At 46.6% G+C, this 15,378-nt stretch overlaps 5 protein-coding genes across 5 annotated transcripts; 2 read left to right on the top strand and 3 right to left on the bottom strand.

Annotated features, from left to right (window-relative positions):
• Positions 1 to 3,342: 3,342 nt before the first annotated feature.
• Positions 3,343 to 8,346, bottom strand: MAM_08356 (Beta-ketoacyl synthase; the record flags this gene model as incomplete). The annotated part of the gene is made up of 7 exons (XM_040827154.1): positions 3,343 to 4,044; positions 4,131 to 4,890; positions 4,985 to 5,973; positions 6,003 to 7,183; positions 7,252 to 7,706; positions 7,744 to 7,990; positions 8,058 to 8,346. 7 exons carry the CDS (start codon positions 8,344 to 8,346, stop codon positions 3,343 to 3,345), a joined length of 4,623 nt encoding a protein of 1,540 aa, XP_040674858.1.
• A 612-nt stretch (positions 8,347 to 8,958) lies between these two features.
• On the bottom strand, positions 8,959 to 9,996 carry MAM_08357 (FAD binding domain protein; the record flags this gene model as incomplete). Its single annotated transcript, XM_040827155.1, has 4 exons — positions 8,959 to 9,112; positions 9,189 to 9,257; positions 9,334 to 9,764; positions 9,991 to 9,996. 4 exons carry the CDS (start codon positions 9,994 to 9,996, stop codon positions 8,959 to 8,961), a joined length of 660 nt encoding a protein of 219 aa, XP_040674859.1.
• Positions 9,997 to 10,630: 634 nt separating this feature from the next.
• MAM_08358 (flavonol synthase/flavanone 3-hydroxylase) lies at positions 10,631 to 11,708 on the bottom strand (the record flags this gene model as incomplete). The annotated part of the gene is made up of 2 exons (XM_040827156.1): positions 10,631 to 11,458; positions 11,514 to 11,708. 2 exons carry the CDS (start codon positions 11,706 to 11,708, stop codon positions 10,631 to 10,633), a joined length of 1,023 nt encoding a protein of 340 aa, XP_040674860.1.
• Positions 11,709 to 12,010: 302 nt separating this feature from the next.
• MAM_08359 (Ribosome biogenesis protein nsa2) lies at positions 12,011 to 12,557 on the top strand (the record flags this gene model as incomplete). Its single annotated transcript, XM_040827157.1, has 2 exons — positions 12,011 to 12,060; positions 12,128 to 12,557. 2 exons carry the CDS (start codon positions 12,011 to 12,013, stop codon positions 12,555 to 12,557), a joined length of 480 nt encoding a protein of 159 aa, XP_040674861.1.
• Positions 12,558 to 12,582: 25 nt separating this feature from the next.
• On the top strand, positions 12,583 to 13,884 carry MAM_08360 (Ribosome biogenesis protein nsa2; the record flags this gene model as incomplete). Its single annotated transcript, XM_040827158.1, has 4 exons — positions 12,583 to 12,820; positions 12,898 to 12,928; positions 12,978 to 12,987; positions 13,282 to 13,884. The coding sequence occupies 4 exons, from the start codon at positions 12,583 to 12,585 to the stop codon at positions 13,882 to 13,884; spliced, it is 882 nt and encodes a 293-aa protein (XP_040674862.1).
• Between the last annotated feature and the right edge of the window lie 1,494 nt (positions 13,885 to 15,378).

Raw genomic sequence — 15,378 nt, forward strand, 5'->3', positions numbered from 1 at the left:
TAAGACTTCTCCTAAGTTATAAGTAAATATATCTAGAGTATTTAGAAGAGTTATTAAGTAGGCATTAGCTTAGTCTACTATATTCTCTTCTTAGTTTTATTAAGTACTAAATTACTATATTTTATAGCTAGTATTAAAGTTACTAGCTACTATAGTATAGCTTATTAGTAACTATATAAAAAGTTCTCTTAGCGCTTTTATATTCTAAGGTTTTTAGTAGAAGTTTACTAAAATATATTTAAGTACTTTAATTTAAATTAAATATTAAGAGTTAAAGTAGAGAAGTTATATTAAGAGGAGATTAGCTTTAATATAAAAAATTACTTTAGAGTAAGTTTTAAGAGAATTCTATAGAGCTAGAGGTTTATAAGCTTTATAAAGAAAGTAGCTTTTAATATACTACTATTTTTTCCTCTAGTTAGTATATAGTTCTTAAATAAGAACTATATTAATTTTCTTTATAGCTAATAAGCTAAGAATAGTATTTATTATTAGTTCTAAGTTCTAAGTATTTAAGCTAATAACTTATAGAGGTCTTCTCTAAGGTATATTACTTATATTTCTTAAAGTTAGTATTCTTAGTTAGTTTAAAGGCTAACTTAGAGGTAAAGATAGAGATATATTAAATACTCTAGATAGCTATAAAGCTATATAACTAGTATATCTTCTTCTTATATTAAGCCTAGAAAACCCTTTAATAAGAAGAAAAACTCTACTTACTTTTGTTTTTGCTCTTTAAAGCAGCTCTAGCTCTATGCTGGCTAGAATCTGCCTGCCTTCTGTGTATACATAAGTATTGCTAGCTTTACTAGCTGTATTCTAGAGGGGCTAATAACTCCTAAAAATTAAGCTTGCCTCTAGCTCTATGCTAGAGCTGTACTGCTCCTGCCTATTCTCCTGCTATATTCTCTAGCCTCTAGGTGTTCTCTCTCCTTAGAGATGCAATCTATCTTTATGTAGTATATTATCTATTACTATCTTAGGAGTAGGCTAGTCTAGCTCTAGGCTAATATATAACTACTAGTATAAATATCTAGTATTGAGCTGTAATAGCTTGTATAGTTAAATTTACTTTACTTCTGTTTTATATATAAATTACCTCTTAGCTTTATAGCTAGCTATAGCTTAACTCTAGCCTTACGCTAGGGCTATTTTATACCTGCTTAATTTCCTATTCTATCTGTTAGTCTCTAATTGTCCCTGCTCTCTAAGGACGCAGACTATCTTAGTGCAGTACATTATTTATTGCTCTCTTAGAAGTAGGCCAGCCTAGTTCTGTGCTGTTATATAGCTGCTAGCGTAAATGTCTAGTATTTAGCTGCAACAGCTTATATAGTTAGATTCACCTTACTTCTGTCTTGTGCGTAAATTACCTCTTAGCTTTACAGCTAGCTATAGCCTAACTCCGGCCCTACGCTAGGGCTGTCTTACGCCTGCCTAGTTTCCCGTCCCGTTAAAGATAGAGATAGATATTTTAGTTGTAGGTATAATTTTTATAGCAGAAGCTAGAGAAGCTAGTATAACTAGGGGGGCAGAGAGAGCAGGAGTCTTTAGTATTAAAGAGTATAGTTTAGTCTATAGAGATAAAGTCTCTATAATAGAGGCGCTTGCTAAGTAGGCTTAATATCTAGATAATAGCTCTACTTCTATAGCTTTTGCACTGCCTCTCTAAGCCTTTATAAGCTGCTGCTACTTTCTATCTACTTACTTTAGCCTAGCTAAGTACTCTTTATAATCTAGAAGATAGAGGCTAAGATAGTTAATATATTAAGTCTTTAAAGTATAGCTATTAGTTTTATAAAAGAGGCTGCTATAGTTTTTATATTAAGGTTTCTATTTATAACTTTTTTAAGTATAGAAGTCTTAGTAAGTTTTATATTAAAATAGTAGAGTCTTCTTCTTAACTAGTCTAGCTAGTTTAAAGGCGCTTTATAAGTACTATTTCTTTTAGACTAGCTTCTTAAAGAAAACTAGAAATATAACTATTAGTTAGTTATTATTAAGACTAGAGTCTATTTAGTCTAAGTAGTAGCCTTTTAGGTAATTATATCTTTAAGGTTAATAGTAGTACTCTTAAAGAAGTAGAGAGTATATAAGCACTTAAATACTATATAAGTATATTAAAATATAATTCTAGCAGCTAAGATTCTACTAATCTAGCTAAGAATAGCTATTTAGCTAGATAGAAGTTTGTCTCTTATTATTTAGTTCTTAGTAAGTACTAACTAGCTTATAATAGTTTATTTTATTATAAAAATATATATTAAGTTTATTTCTAGAACTTTAGTAACTAAATTCTTAATATAAAATAAAGTATAACTTTAAGCTAGACTTATATTATCTAGCTAAAAGAGAACTTTTATATCTTCTTTAAGAGAGTATATAAGTTTTATAGCTAGAGTCTAGATAGCTTTACTAAAGAGTATTACTATAGCTTTAGTATATATTTATATAGAGAGTAAAGCTTCTTTATATTATATTATAGCAATCTAGAGGCTTAAGTTCTAGGCCTCTTTAGAAAGAGGTTTTTTAGAGTCTTTAAGTAGTTATTATTTTATAGTTTTAAGAAAGCCTTAGATAACTTTCTAGCCTAGAACTTTCTAAGTCTTAGTTAGTAGTTTTCTAGTAGCTTCTTTAAAAGTAGTAGAGATTAATTAGAAAGTATTAATTCTTTTAGAAAGTTGGTATTATAATAAGTTCTTTTATATTTTAAGCTTAAAACTAAGAACTCAAGTTCTAAGGCTTAAGAGGATATAGTTATTATCTTTATTTAGTAGAGAAACTTTCTTCTTATAGTTTAATTTCTAAGCTAAAGAGGTAATAAGTAATAGCAATAAGTTAAAGGTAATAAAGCAGACTTTACTAATAGCTTCTAGCAGGCTTACACTCTTAAGCAAGCTAAGGTTTAGTTCTATATCTATAGGTTTGCCTATAGTATTAAGCTAAATAAGTAGTTAGGTAGGAATCCTTAATAGTGGGTCCCTAGGGGAAATATTTAGAGGAGAGAGTTCGCTCGACCGGGGGTGTTAGGTGTTAAGGTGCTTCAGCTGAAATCATAGCGCAGCTTGTATGGAGATTGTCAAATTGCGTTGGCAGGTTGGAGACCCCGGAGCGGGCGGCGGGGTCAGCGGCGCGGGTCACAATCGGCAGAGGCAGGCAAGGCAGGCACTGGGGCGCCCAGTGACAGGATTTAGGGAACTCCCGTCGACAGCTGGGAGCCAGCTGGGAACAGCCGGAGCGGGGTCAACTGGCACGGACTGCTGGATAACCTTGTTGAACTTGGCCGACTCAGCCGAGAGAGAAACCTGCGCCCGGCTTATTTCAACTAGATCCAAATACAAGTCAGTCGCAGCCGTTGTGAACAAGACCTTGCATCCCATGGTGGCTAGCTGCCGCGACATCATCGAGGCCAAGCCCGGGTCTGGCTCGTGGACGACGACAGTCCCCCCCAGCAGGCATCCTGGATGAGAGGTGCTGACTCAACAGATAGCCCGAGAGGAAAGAGAGGTACTGAGAATCGATACTCCTGCTGACATCAACGTCGACTGACCACTTTTGAGGGACCAAAATGGCCGAAGAGTTCTTGCTCGAGGCCGACACGACTCGCCGGCCCGTGTCCATGTCAGTGCCCAGGCTGAAGAATAAGCGACCGGCAGGAGTGACAATGGACGAAGCAAGCGACGAATCGACACGAACCCGCCGGTGGTCTGCTAAACAAGGCAAAACTGCGCACTCGTCCTCCCTCAGGGTGTACGCGGACCGTGACCAGTTGAGCGTGGCGATGGATTCGTCGAGGCAAGTCTCCTTGTCAATGACGCGCTTGAGGGAGTCGTAGCGGTGATTCTGGTCCACATGAGAAAGACACCGTGGGATCAAGACGTATCCGTCTCGAAATCTGAGTTCTGGCTCATTGCTGAACATGGTGCGGCCAAGGGAGCCCGTCTTGTTCATATACGACGACATGTCCACCCGCAGAAGCCTTTGGGCAATGACAGATCCGTCAGCTTTGGATGCGTCTTCCAAGTCCATGACCTGCAGAATAGCCTGCGGCAGCTCGTACGCCAGAGATCGGGAGAAGCCGACCGTCATGGCGCGCCGTCACCATTGCCGCAATCTGTGCCCCAAGTCACCCAGAGCATGTTTGCCGCCGTCAAAAAGACAGACTTGAGCCTTTCGAATCGTCGGACCGTCATGTCCCTCCAGAAAGTACCATCAAGATCCTGCAAGCTGAGCACGGTGGGATTCTTCAAACCATGGTCCGCACTCGGGTTCGTCCCAGCTCCGAGCATGGACAATAGTTTGTAATGCGGCCGGACAGTAGCCACAACGTCCTCGACGACCTTGGCCGAAGCCACTCCAGCGCCCCCAACGATGAGGAGTTCTGCGTTTTTTGCCATGCCGGGTTCGCGAGAGACGGCAGTAGGCTCCCTTGGCAGCAAGAGGTCACTGTTGACGGCTTGGCCGACGATGATGGAGGCTGGCATAACAACTGGATCCAAGACGGGTGTCGACGTCTCGACACCGGCGAAGCCAGAACTGAGCAGGATGTCGTTCCATTCGGGAAGCGAAACACAGGGCGAGTGTTTGCGGCCGGTGTCTGCTCCAATCCACCGTCCTGGAAGACCCCCAATGATGACACCGAGGCGCAAAACGCTCTCGTCGGTGAATTCCATCATGACCAAGAAGCCGCCTGGATGTAGCAGCTTTCGCGCGTTGGACAGCGTGGCAACCAGGTCGGGCGTGGCATGGAGCACGTTGGCGGCCACTACAAGGTCGTAGGCCCCTTGTTCAAATCCTTGCTCGGTAGGGTCGACGGTGATGTCCAGCGTCTTGTAGATCATCCGGTCCTTGTAGGCAGCAAAGTCCTCCTGAGCCTTGCTGAAGAAGCCGCTCGAGATGTCGGTGTATGTGTAAGACGAGTAGAGTAGGCAGTGCCCAGCTCGGCGAAGATGTGCCTCGACGCGCCGCCGGTTCCGGCTCCAACCCCAGGGCAGCTTGCCCATTGGGAGACTCGATGCCGTATACATTGTGCGCAAAGAGACCACGGTCGTTGGAGGCAGTGGCTGCAGTAAAGGGGATAAAAGCAACGCCTTCCACAGGGATGGACTTGTACCCAGTCTCGCCTTGGAACACTTCAACATCCCCCGTCAGCTCGAGGAGCTGGACAGAATTGTTACCGGCGATTTGCATGGCCGCCTCCAAGGCGAGGCAGAGGTATCCTGTTCCGGGGAAGACGGTCTGGCCCTGCAGAGCGTGGTCCAACACCCACGGCAGCTCCTTGGGATGCAGCAGATTCTTCCAGCGCCATTCTTCCTCTGTTCCATCGGCGCAGCGAGTGCCGAGCATGTCGTGGAACTTTCCTTCCTGCTGGCGCCAAAGCTTGGTTCCCCTAGACTCGGTCCATAGGATCCGATCGCGGTTCCACGGATAGGCTGGAAGATGCCGCAATATCTTGATTGTCTTCCAGTCTTGATACATGGCTTGTCCATAACTGTCAAGATGGATAGAACAAGGACCTGCGTTGGTCCAAATATGCCCCAAGGCGTCGCTGAAGGACTCGACCTCGTGCTTGCCGCGGGCTAGAGTTCCGCTGTAAGGGATGATTTTGCCAGTCACGGCCTTCATCACCTCTGTTGCCGGTCCTTTGAGCGCGGGATGAGGGCCAATTTCCACAGCGGCGTCGAAAGCATCGCCCGACAACAGAGCCGTCTCGAGAGCCTGGGAGAACAGCACGGGATTCAACAAGTTTTCTATCCAGTACGACCCCTTGATAATATCACTTGCCTCCATGACTTGGCCCCCGTACACATTGGGGAACCAGGTTGGCGCGTCGTTTGGAGGCGTCCTGATATTGATAGCACAGTTCCTGACACTCTCTAGGAACGGTCCAGAGGCTGGCTTCATATGATGAGAGTGATAGGCCTTGTCGACGCGCAGAGCCCGGACAAAGGTTTCCTCATCCTCAAGCACCAACTGTAGCTGTTCAAGAGCGTCCAAGTCACCAGAAAAGTAACACTGGTCGGGGAGTTGGACGCAGCCGCGGTGATACGGCCGGTGAAGTCCTCGTGATCACACAGCTCTATGGCCTCCTCGTATGACAGTCCTGCAACTAGCATTCCGCCCGTCTCACCACTCGCACTCTGGGCCAGCTTCGAATGCAAACCTCTATAATACGCAATGCGGATGGCATCATTATGGTTGATGAAACCGGCGGCAAAGACAGCTCCAATCTCCCCAAAACTATGCCCAACAACCGACTTGAACTGAACCCCAGCGTCCCGCAATGACGTTACCAGCAGGATCTGAACAGCACATACTAGAGGTTGTGCAATGGTGGCCTCACCTACACGGGAAGTCGACGCATCGGCCAGGAGCTCGTCACGGAGCGTCGACGACGGGCGTTCAGAGGCCGGCAGCGCTGCCAATGAGGCATCCAGCTCGTTGATGATATCCATGGCGCGATTTGATGACTGGAGGAGTGAAGCACCCATCTTCGGCCACTGCGCACCTTGGCCAGTGAAGACTCCGAGGAGAGAGGGATTTGTTGTCGTGGAACGCACAAAGGACAGGTTCCCTTGATCACTGGCGCTCTCGCTTAATTTGCTACACAGTTCCTCTTGTGATGCGGCCGAGAAGCTTGTCTTGAAGGCAAAGGCTGATCTCCGGCACCCTAGCGTGTAGGCGAGTCTACAAAGGTCAACATCGGGCTTGTTCTCAAGATACTTGGAGTAGGAATCCACCAAGGCTACAAGAGGATTTTCTGATGTTGCCGAGAAGAGAAATGGAAGATGAAGAGCTTCTTTGTCTACCGATCCAGGCGTGCGGTCCTGAACCTGAGCTTGCAAGTCTCCTGAATACCAGGGACTCTCCAGGATGGCGTGGGCGTTGGTTGCTCCAAATCCAAAGCTATTCACGCTGGCTCGTCGAACTTGACCAGCAGGCAACTCTGGCCACGGCATAATAGATGTCACTACCTCGAGATTCTTGCAGAAAGGCTTTACTGACGGGCTCAGGTTGTCTAGATGCAGGTTGGGAGAAATAATGCCATGCTTGATGGAGAGACAGGCTTTTATGATGCCCGCCAGACCAGCGGTGCCTCCGGTGTGGCCAACTACGGTCTTTACGAATCCGACGTAAAGAATGTCATTGGCATCTCTTTCTGAATTCTGGAAGAAGGCCGTATCTGGCCATGAAACTTTTAGTATTTGTCATGACCAGCCGAGGTCCTAGACAAGGCCATCATTCACTTACCCAAAGCTTCGGCTTCTTGCGGATCACCTGCAGGAGTACCAGTTCCATGTGCTTCAAAGTACTGACAACGATCCTTTTTGCTCCTCGGGTCCAGCCCAGCTTGGTGGTAGGTTCTCTGGATCGGGGAGGCTTGAGAGACGGCGCTCGGCACAGCAATGCCTTTAGTCTTGCCGTCCTGATTGACTCCTGTTTCACGAATAACGCAGTCAACATGGTCACCGTCCGCAATGGCATCGCTCAATTTCTTCAGTAGCACACAGGCAACACCCTCTCCTCGGGCGTAGCCATCCGCCTTCTCATCCCACATTTGGCATCGTCCACTGGGCGAAAGCATGCCCAGAAGACTCTCAGACATGTACCCCAGGGGACACAGCAGGAGATTGGTGCCTGCGGCCACAGCTACAAGGGAGGTGCCAGCCCGGAGAGCTTGAACGGCCTGGTGGACAGCCACCAAGCTGGAAGAGCATGCCGTGTCGATTGTCATGCACGGACCGACCGTGCCGGTCAAAGAAGTAGGAAAGACGAGCAGAGGCGCTGCTGTTTGCGATGCCCGTCGAGTTGTACGTCGAGACGCTATCCAAGTCTTGTGCAGAAAGGATATAGTAGTCGCTGCACATGACTCCGACAAACGCAGACGTATTCGACCAATGAAGTTGCTCAATGGTCGTGCCAGAGACCTCCATTGCTTCGTAGACCGTCTCCATTAGAAGACGATGCTGAGGGTCCATGGCGCCAGCCTCTGAATACAAGACATGATTAGCCACGTTTGCGCTCGGTTGCGAGAGTGGAAGGAGGGTTGGCCGTACCAGGAGGGGGGATATTGAAGAAGCCTGCATCGAATCGTCTGACGTCTTCGTCCAGCTTCGTCCAGGAAGCAGGTCTCCTTGACGTTACTTGTACCGTGATGGGTGCCCACCGGGTGGTAGAATCTGTCGAGGTTGAAGCGTTCTGGGGGGGGATCACCTTTGCGGTGTTTGGGGCCTCCTTCAAGACATCCCACAGCTTAGATGGAGTACTTGCTCCGCCAGGAAACCGACATCCAATGCCGACAATGGCGATCGGTTCCGGCTGCTCTCGCACAAATCCAGCCTCCATACTGGGGAGAGTTGTGAACGGCTGTTTGAGGTCGAACCTGGTCTGGAAAAGAATACCGCCAGTCCAAAGGAGAAACTAAAAATATACTGCCTGATAGAGATGGTAGAATACAAGGTTTTGGGGCTTGGTCTTGTCTAAAATCCGTCTGGTATGTATGTGTGGTCATGCTCTCTCACAAGACGATATCATGTTGCCTCTTCAAGTACGAGTGGATAATGCAATTCCCTAGGATCGTATTAGCAGCAACGTTAAATTCTACTCCTCTTTGGGACCACATGGTCAATTCCTTACTTTTCTCTACATACCATGGCCTGTCATGTCCCTGATGTCAAATCTCGCCGTGCAATCAACAACCGCCGGTAACATTCTGACACGGTCCGGAAGCCTCATCGGCCGGCGGGTTTTGCGGCGCTGACCAACTAACCCCTGCCTCGTGCTTGGCAATGAGGCTAATTTATGAATGATTTCTTATTGATTCTTTTGGTATGGACTTGTTTGGTTCGAAGAAATTCTCCCCCCCGGTTGGGTAACAACCAAACGTGCTGACAAGAAAACAAAAAAAGCTAGAGTCAAGACAACCAGAGTCTCAGGATGACTATTCCATACCCCCAGTCACAAAAGGCCATTGTAGGAGTCGAAGGAGGCGGCCTCGCATTCGTGGAGAATGCAAACGTTCCTGCTCTGGAGGAGGACCTGGTGCTTGTGAAAAACGCCGCCATCGCCGCCAACCCCGTGGACGCAAAGATGTCTGCGCCAAACCTCGTAACTGACTAGTGTAGCTCAAATCCGTAAGTCGGAGATCCCCTGCTTTGAACCGGGATATGGGCACAAGCGCGGCATACGTGAAAAAGTACAGGGACAAGAACATCTCCGCGGGAGCAAGCTGGCAGCCCAGTCCAAACCATGATGGCCTATAAAGATGGAAAAACACGTCAGCATTTCAAAAAAAAAAAAAAAAAAAAAACGGGTACGGCGGGGTTCACTTACAATGCGGGAGGCGTCATGAGGTTGGCACGTCGAGCGGACTCGATCAATATCACGGCATATATTGTGCCAAAATCCGCAACCTTGAGGTTCAAAAATGGCACATCAAACGACTCGCTGAGCAACATCTGCCATGGCAAGAGTGCTTTGGGTGCGGAGAGGGGGCGACAGTAGCGCAAGGCAATGAGGAAAAGCAGAGGCAAGGCAGCCAGCGCTCGGAAGAGGAGGTTCTCGTTGTTGCCCATCCCCTGCTGGGGGTTAAAGGGCATCGTGCCCGCCAGGGATCGTTTTGGAACTGCCATGTACTCGAGCTTCACGGCACCGATCCAGTTCTCAGAAGCCAGGTCGACAAGTAACGTTAGATCCCCGGCATTTGGCAAGATGTGATGGGCGGTGGTGTGATGCAAGTAGTCCTTGACGGCATGGAGTCGAGTCTTGTGACGAGGTTAGAAGCCACAACTGTGCGAGATGCCCTAAGTCTCCTCGCGTCCTGGTACCTCTAAAGGGCACTATTAGTATAAGTGCCTAACCCTCCTTAACGGGGATTTATAAACGGCTCTGGGAGTACACAGCCCCGTTAAACCTAGACCTAACTCTCTAATAGCATCCGCCCTCAAGTGGACTTTATAAATGAAAAACGCCTCACTCTTGAACACATACGACCATAGCCACTAGTAGACCTCACGATCCCGTCTGATCTCGTACGATAACCTAGTGAGCGCTGGATTAGTAGTTGGGTCGGTGACGACCAGCGAATACCCAGTGTTGTATGTCTCTTTTTTTGCTAAATTGGATCCCGTTCAATGTAACAAGATAACGTAGGATAAGCCCTGTAACAATCACATACGACCACAGCCGCCAGTAAAATTCAGGATCCCGTCCGATCTCCTAGGAGAATCTGGCGAGCGCTAGATTAGTAGCTGGCTCGGTGACGACTAGCGAATACCTAGTGTTGTATGTTTTTTTGTCTCTTTTTGCTCTAGGAAAACCATGTGAGCATGCCAAGTAGATAAGAATACAAGGTGGGATGCTATCAGCCCCAATGACTTGACGCGAAACCCAGTCGTCATTTCTCTTTCATCAATGGCTCATCGCTAGGAAATTGACGTCGCCCGTCTTTTGGACTAGATACAAGTTCCTCTCCGCGTCATATCTGGATCGTACGATGGATTGCGCTAGAGTGGCATGCCGCTTTACGTTGGCCAGCACCATCTCGAGAAAGACGTGTACGAGTACTCCCTTTGTAAACGATTCATTTATTCATGTCACACTGGACCTTTGCTCGTTCTCTTGATGCCGCTCAATAGGTGGCATTCAGCCGCATGTCCAGGTACTCGCTGCTATTAACAGGCTCATACTTCTTTGGTCGTTCCGGCCCCCAGCAGCCTGGTATACAGTCAATTGTAGAGTCAATGTCCGGGGCTACAAAGTATGGAATCGAGTATCTCTCACGGGTCATCCGCGGTTCGCCCTCTTTCAACGGCTCATCAGCAGGAGGCGTGCGAACATGATGCAGCGTAGACCGCAACACGTCGTTGCTCCATCTCATAAGTAGATCACCGATATTAACAACCATTGTTCCTGGGATATAGGGCGCTGGGTTGAATTTGCCCTTTTCATGGATATCTTCGACCTCGAGTCCGCCGACTTGGTCCTGGAAGAGCATGGTTAGCGTACCGAAGTCGGTATGGGCACTGATACTTTCTAGTTTGCCGGTCGCGAGGAGCTCTTCTTCGGCAGGCGGGTAGTGCAACAGGCGGATCTGGTTTTGTTTTGTTTGGTGGTAATTGGTAAAGAAATCTTGCTCCAGGCCCATGCCAGCGGCAATAGCACGGAGCAGCTTCACTTCCATGCCGTAGCACATCTCGTAAAACTGGGTGAAGAACTCGCGGAACCCGGGGATCACGTCATCGGCGGGCCAAATGTTTCGCAGCACTCCCTCTGCACCCATTTCGTAGGATTCCTTGAAGTCTGGCCTTTTACGTTGGTTGGCGATGCCCTCCTCGTCAAAGACCATCTGAGAGACTTTTTCGCGGCCGATACCTGAATAGCCTCGGTGGTACCATCCTTCTGGGGGGTGGGGAACCTTGTCCTTTTCGCTTTGTGGCAAGGCGAAGAAGCGTTGGCTCTGGCTTCTGGTTAGACTCGTGTCTAAGCTACGCTCGAGGGAACAACTTGGATACCCATTGGAATGCCTTGTCTACCACGTTCTGTGGCACTGAGTGGTTTTTTATGTAGGCGAAGCCAAAATCCCTCAACGCTTCGAAGATTTCTTTCCCGATTGCGGCAAATCTTTCAGAGGGGCAGTCATCTTGAAGAAGAGGGCCAAAATCAATGATGGGGATTGCATGGTGTTGATTGGCAATGTCGCCCATCATGATGATATCGCGTGTGACTTCCGAAAATGGCAAAGTACCAAATGCTAATATGGACCTTGACCCGAAATGATACTCCCTGGCTAACTTGGAGTGTGGTTGTCGCGCTTGTACGGAGTACGGGCTTAAAAAATAGATGAGAACAAGTTCTATTGCCAATTAAGTTCGAGCTCCTGGTTGGCTGAAGGAATGCGGAGGCCGGATTAACAAGCACCCGACTTCGTGTGCAAACCCAAGCATGATCGATACTCCTTCGGCACCACCATAGCGACCGACACGAGAGCGTGTTTGTTCAACAAGGAAACATGCCTCAAAATGAGTATATGGAGAGGTGGCGCAAGCTACATGGCCAGCGGTATGTTGATATCATCCAGTTTTGCCGCTTTCCGCCTTGGCACAATCCAAACTGACAAGACCAATAGCCTCGACACCCAGGAGAGGGTTCGCAAGCGTCTCGCACGTGAGAGTCACAAACGGTCATACGATGCCCAGAACTTGCGAGGCCACAGGGCCAAGATGATGCAGGAGGCGAGGCGAGTCGAGAAGATCCAGATGCGGAAGAAGATCAAGGTGCACGAGGAGCGCAATGTCAAATCGGACGGCCCATCATCACTACCCTCAGAGCCCGTACCCAACTATCTTGTAGACCGCCAGAACGACCCTCGTTCCGCCAAAGCTTTGTCCAGCTCCATCAAGCAGCGCAGAGCCGAGAAGGCGGCACGATATTCGGTTCCTTTGCCCAAGGTGCGTGGCATCTCGGAGGAGGAAATGTTCCGCATGGTTACGACAGGAAAGAAGACGAAAAAAGAAGTCGTGGAAGAGGATGATTACGAAGCCTACGTTTGTCGGTGAGGGCTTCACAAGGCAGAACCCGAAAATGGAGAGGTTCATCAGGCCGTCCGGGTTGAGACAAAAGACAGCCCACGTCAGCCATCCGGAGCTGGCCGTCACCATCAAGGCCCCAATTCTGAGCGTCAAGAAGAACCCGTCGAACCCGCTGTACACCCGGCTCGGTGTCCTGACAAAAGGGTGTGTTATTGAGGTCAACACGAGCGAACTGGGTTTGACGACCGCATCCGGCAAGGTTGTTTGGGGTCGGTATGCGCAAATCACGAGTGAGTAGTTACTATGCATCCCGCTTTTTGCCGCGTTCCGCAATCTCCAGTTTTCTGGCTAATTTGAACCGTTATAGATGACCCCGAGAATGACGGTTGCGTTAATGCGTAAGTCATGTGCCCGTATAAAGATGATGTATGAAGCTAACGTTCGCAGGGTGCTGCTGGTATGAAGAATAGTTGGTTTCGGTTGAACTTGACCCTCATTTAAAGGTCGGAATAATGTGAACGTCCTAGATTAAGCACATTTAGGAATATACAAGACGTAATAAACAGTCGCTTTGCCCCTATAACCCCGTAACATGTCTGATATTTTGTCTTTCGGAGTAGTCATCGTCTCTGGGGATCGAGATGGTCCGACTACACAGTCGGTCGCAACAAGCGTCCGTCGAACCCCCCCCAAGCCTGCTCCATTTAGTGAATCGGCCGACTCTTTCAATTCCTGTGCCCCGACATCACAGGCCTCTTCCGATTTGCTCGAAAATCAGGCTCTGCATGACTTCTCTCGCGATTTCAACGCCATGAATCAGCCCCACGAAGCCAATGGCTCTCCCCTAATCGAGAATATCCTTGAGAGCAACCCGGACCATGGTGCAGGCGCCTGTGACAGACCTCCTCAGGAGGGCGATGTTATTGCCTTCGCCAGCTTGGACTACGATGAGGAAGACATGACCGAGGAAAATCGTAATGCGTGCACGATTACAGAGGACTCCGCTGAAGGAGATGTCTTCAAGTCTGCCGAGGCCATCGCATCAGCCATGTCATCGTCCGTCGAGGAAACATCGGACCAGCAGCCTGTGCCCCAGGACGTACGTTGCTTCACCGCGTCACAGCTGCAGCTGTACATAGAACGGCTTGACGATGTACGCTCGCCACAGAAAGCGGAAGACCGTAAGAAATTCCTAGAAACTACATACCAAATTGCGTGCATAACAAATAACAAGCCGCCCTCAGTTCCAAGCTCCCTTTATGACAGCGTTATTCGCAGCGATGCTTGGTATTCCGCTATTTTTCACCGCCTCTTTGACTTCTTCGTCAAGGCAGAGCAACCTCAGCACAAATAGCGTCTTAATGCATGTACAGTTGAGTTTTGGCGTTGGGCACGGGCTAATAACGATGCTGAGTCCCGAGCGAGAGCGCATTCTCGCCGTTTTGCTCTATACTACCACCCGATCTCTTCGAGTCCGGGCTGTTCTCGGCAATCTGTCAAGGACTGGCCTTACAGGCGACTGTGTGTAAGCGTTACTAGTATTAACTACAGTAAACTATGTCTATAACGATCCTGTATCTTAGCGATATTCGGGTTTTTACGATAATTCACAGTTATCTAAGGTTTTTCCCTAGTAAATTGTTAGTAGTTGCATTACTAACAATATTGTTAACTTTTTGCTTAGTTACTATATATTTTATTGTTATACAGCTCTACTTTAAGGGCTAAATTCTTTATAGTAGAGCTGAATTTTCTTTTAGTGGGGCAAATTTCGCTAATAATCTCTTAATATATACTTTCTACTAGTAATTTCTAAGGGGAGGTACAACCCTATAATAGTTGCATCTTAACGATAGTTGCTATACTACAATGAAAAAAGCCTCACGAAGGTTATCGTTATAGACCTAGTTTACTGTATAAACTTAAGGAGAGAAAAGAGGAAAAGAGAAAGCTCTCTATTTCTTCTTTTCTGCTTATTATATATATATAAGTTTAATATATATTTAAAGTATATTTAATAAAGTACTAATATAGTGCTTTATACTTACTTAAGCTTATAGCTTAAGTTTATTATATACTTTTCTTTTAGTAAGTTTATTTATATTACTACTGTTAGCGGAAAATCGCAAGGTCAACTGCACTACGCAAAAGTAGAACGCGCTCCAGCAATTAGAGACGCAAATTAACCTTATATATTACTGCGCAATTACACACAGCGCATGCACCCCTATTTTCTGGCTGACACACCCCCCCAGCTTTTAGCCCTCTTAGCGCTGTAAGCTGTATAAGTGCGCTAGAGCTTTGCTGAACTATTATTAAGTAGAAATATTTATTATTACTTATAATAGTTAAGAGTAATAGTTATAGTTATAGTTATTATTATACTAGGACTCTTATAAAATATTATTATATTGTAATAAAGTTTAAATATGCAACTATAGCAGCAGCACAGAGCCTGCGGCAACTAGGCTTATAACTGTTAGCGGATTAAGGGACTCTTTATAATATAATAAATATAATAGATAGAGCTTATATAATCTAGTTAATTACTAAGCATAAGATAATAGGGATTCTTAAGGTATAATAGAAGTAACTTTAGATGTAGTATAAAATTATATATAATAGTATATATTAAAGAGTGTAGTTGTAGAGGCTTTATTTCCTCTCTATCTAGTTAGAGGGAAGGAGGGTTATTTATAGGTAAATTCTATAGTAGAGCTGCTAGATTAAGCATAGATAGTAGCTTAAAATAACCTTAGAGGCTAAAAATAACTCTTATAGCTGCTTTCCTGCTATAGAGTAGATTAGCCTTTATAGCTTATTAGTCTTTTTGTTAAATTCCAGCTAG

This window comes from Metarhizium album (genome assembly GCF_000804445.1).
Source record: "Metarhizium album ARSEF 1941 chromosome Unknown scaffold_52, whole genome shotgun sequence".
Classification (NCBI taxonomy): Eukaryota; Fungi; Ascomycota; class Sordariomycetes; order Hypocreales; family Clavicipitaceae; genus Metarhizium; species Metarhizium album.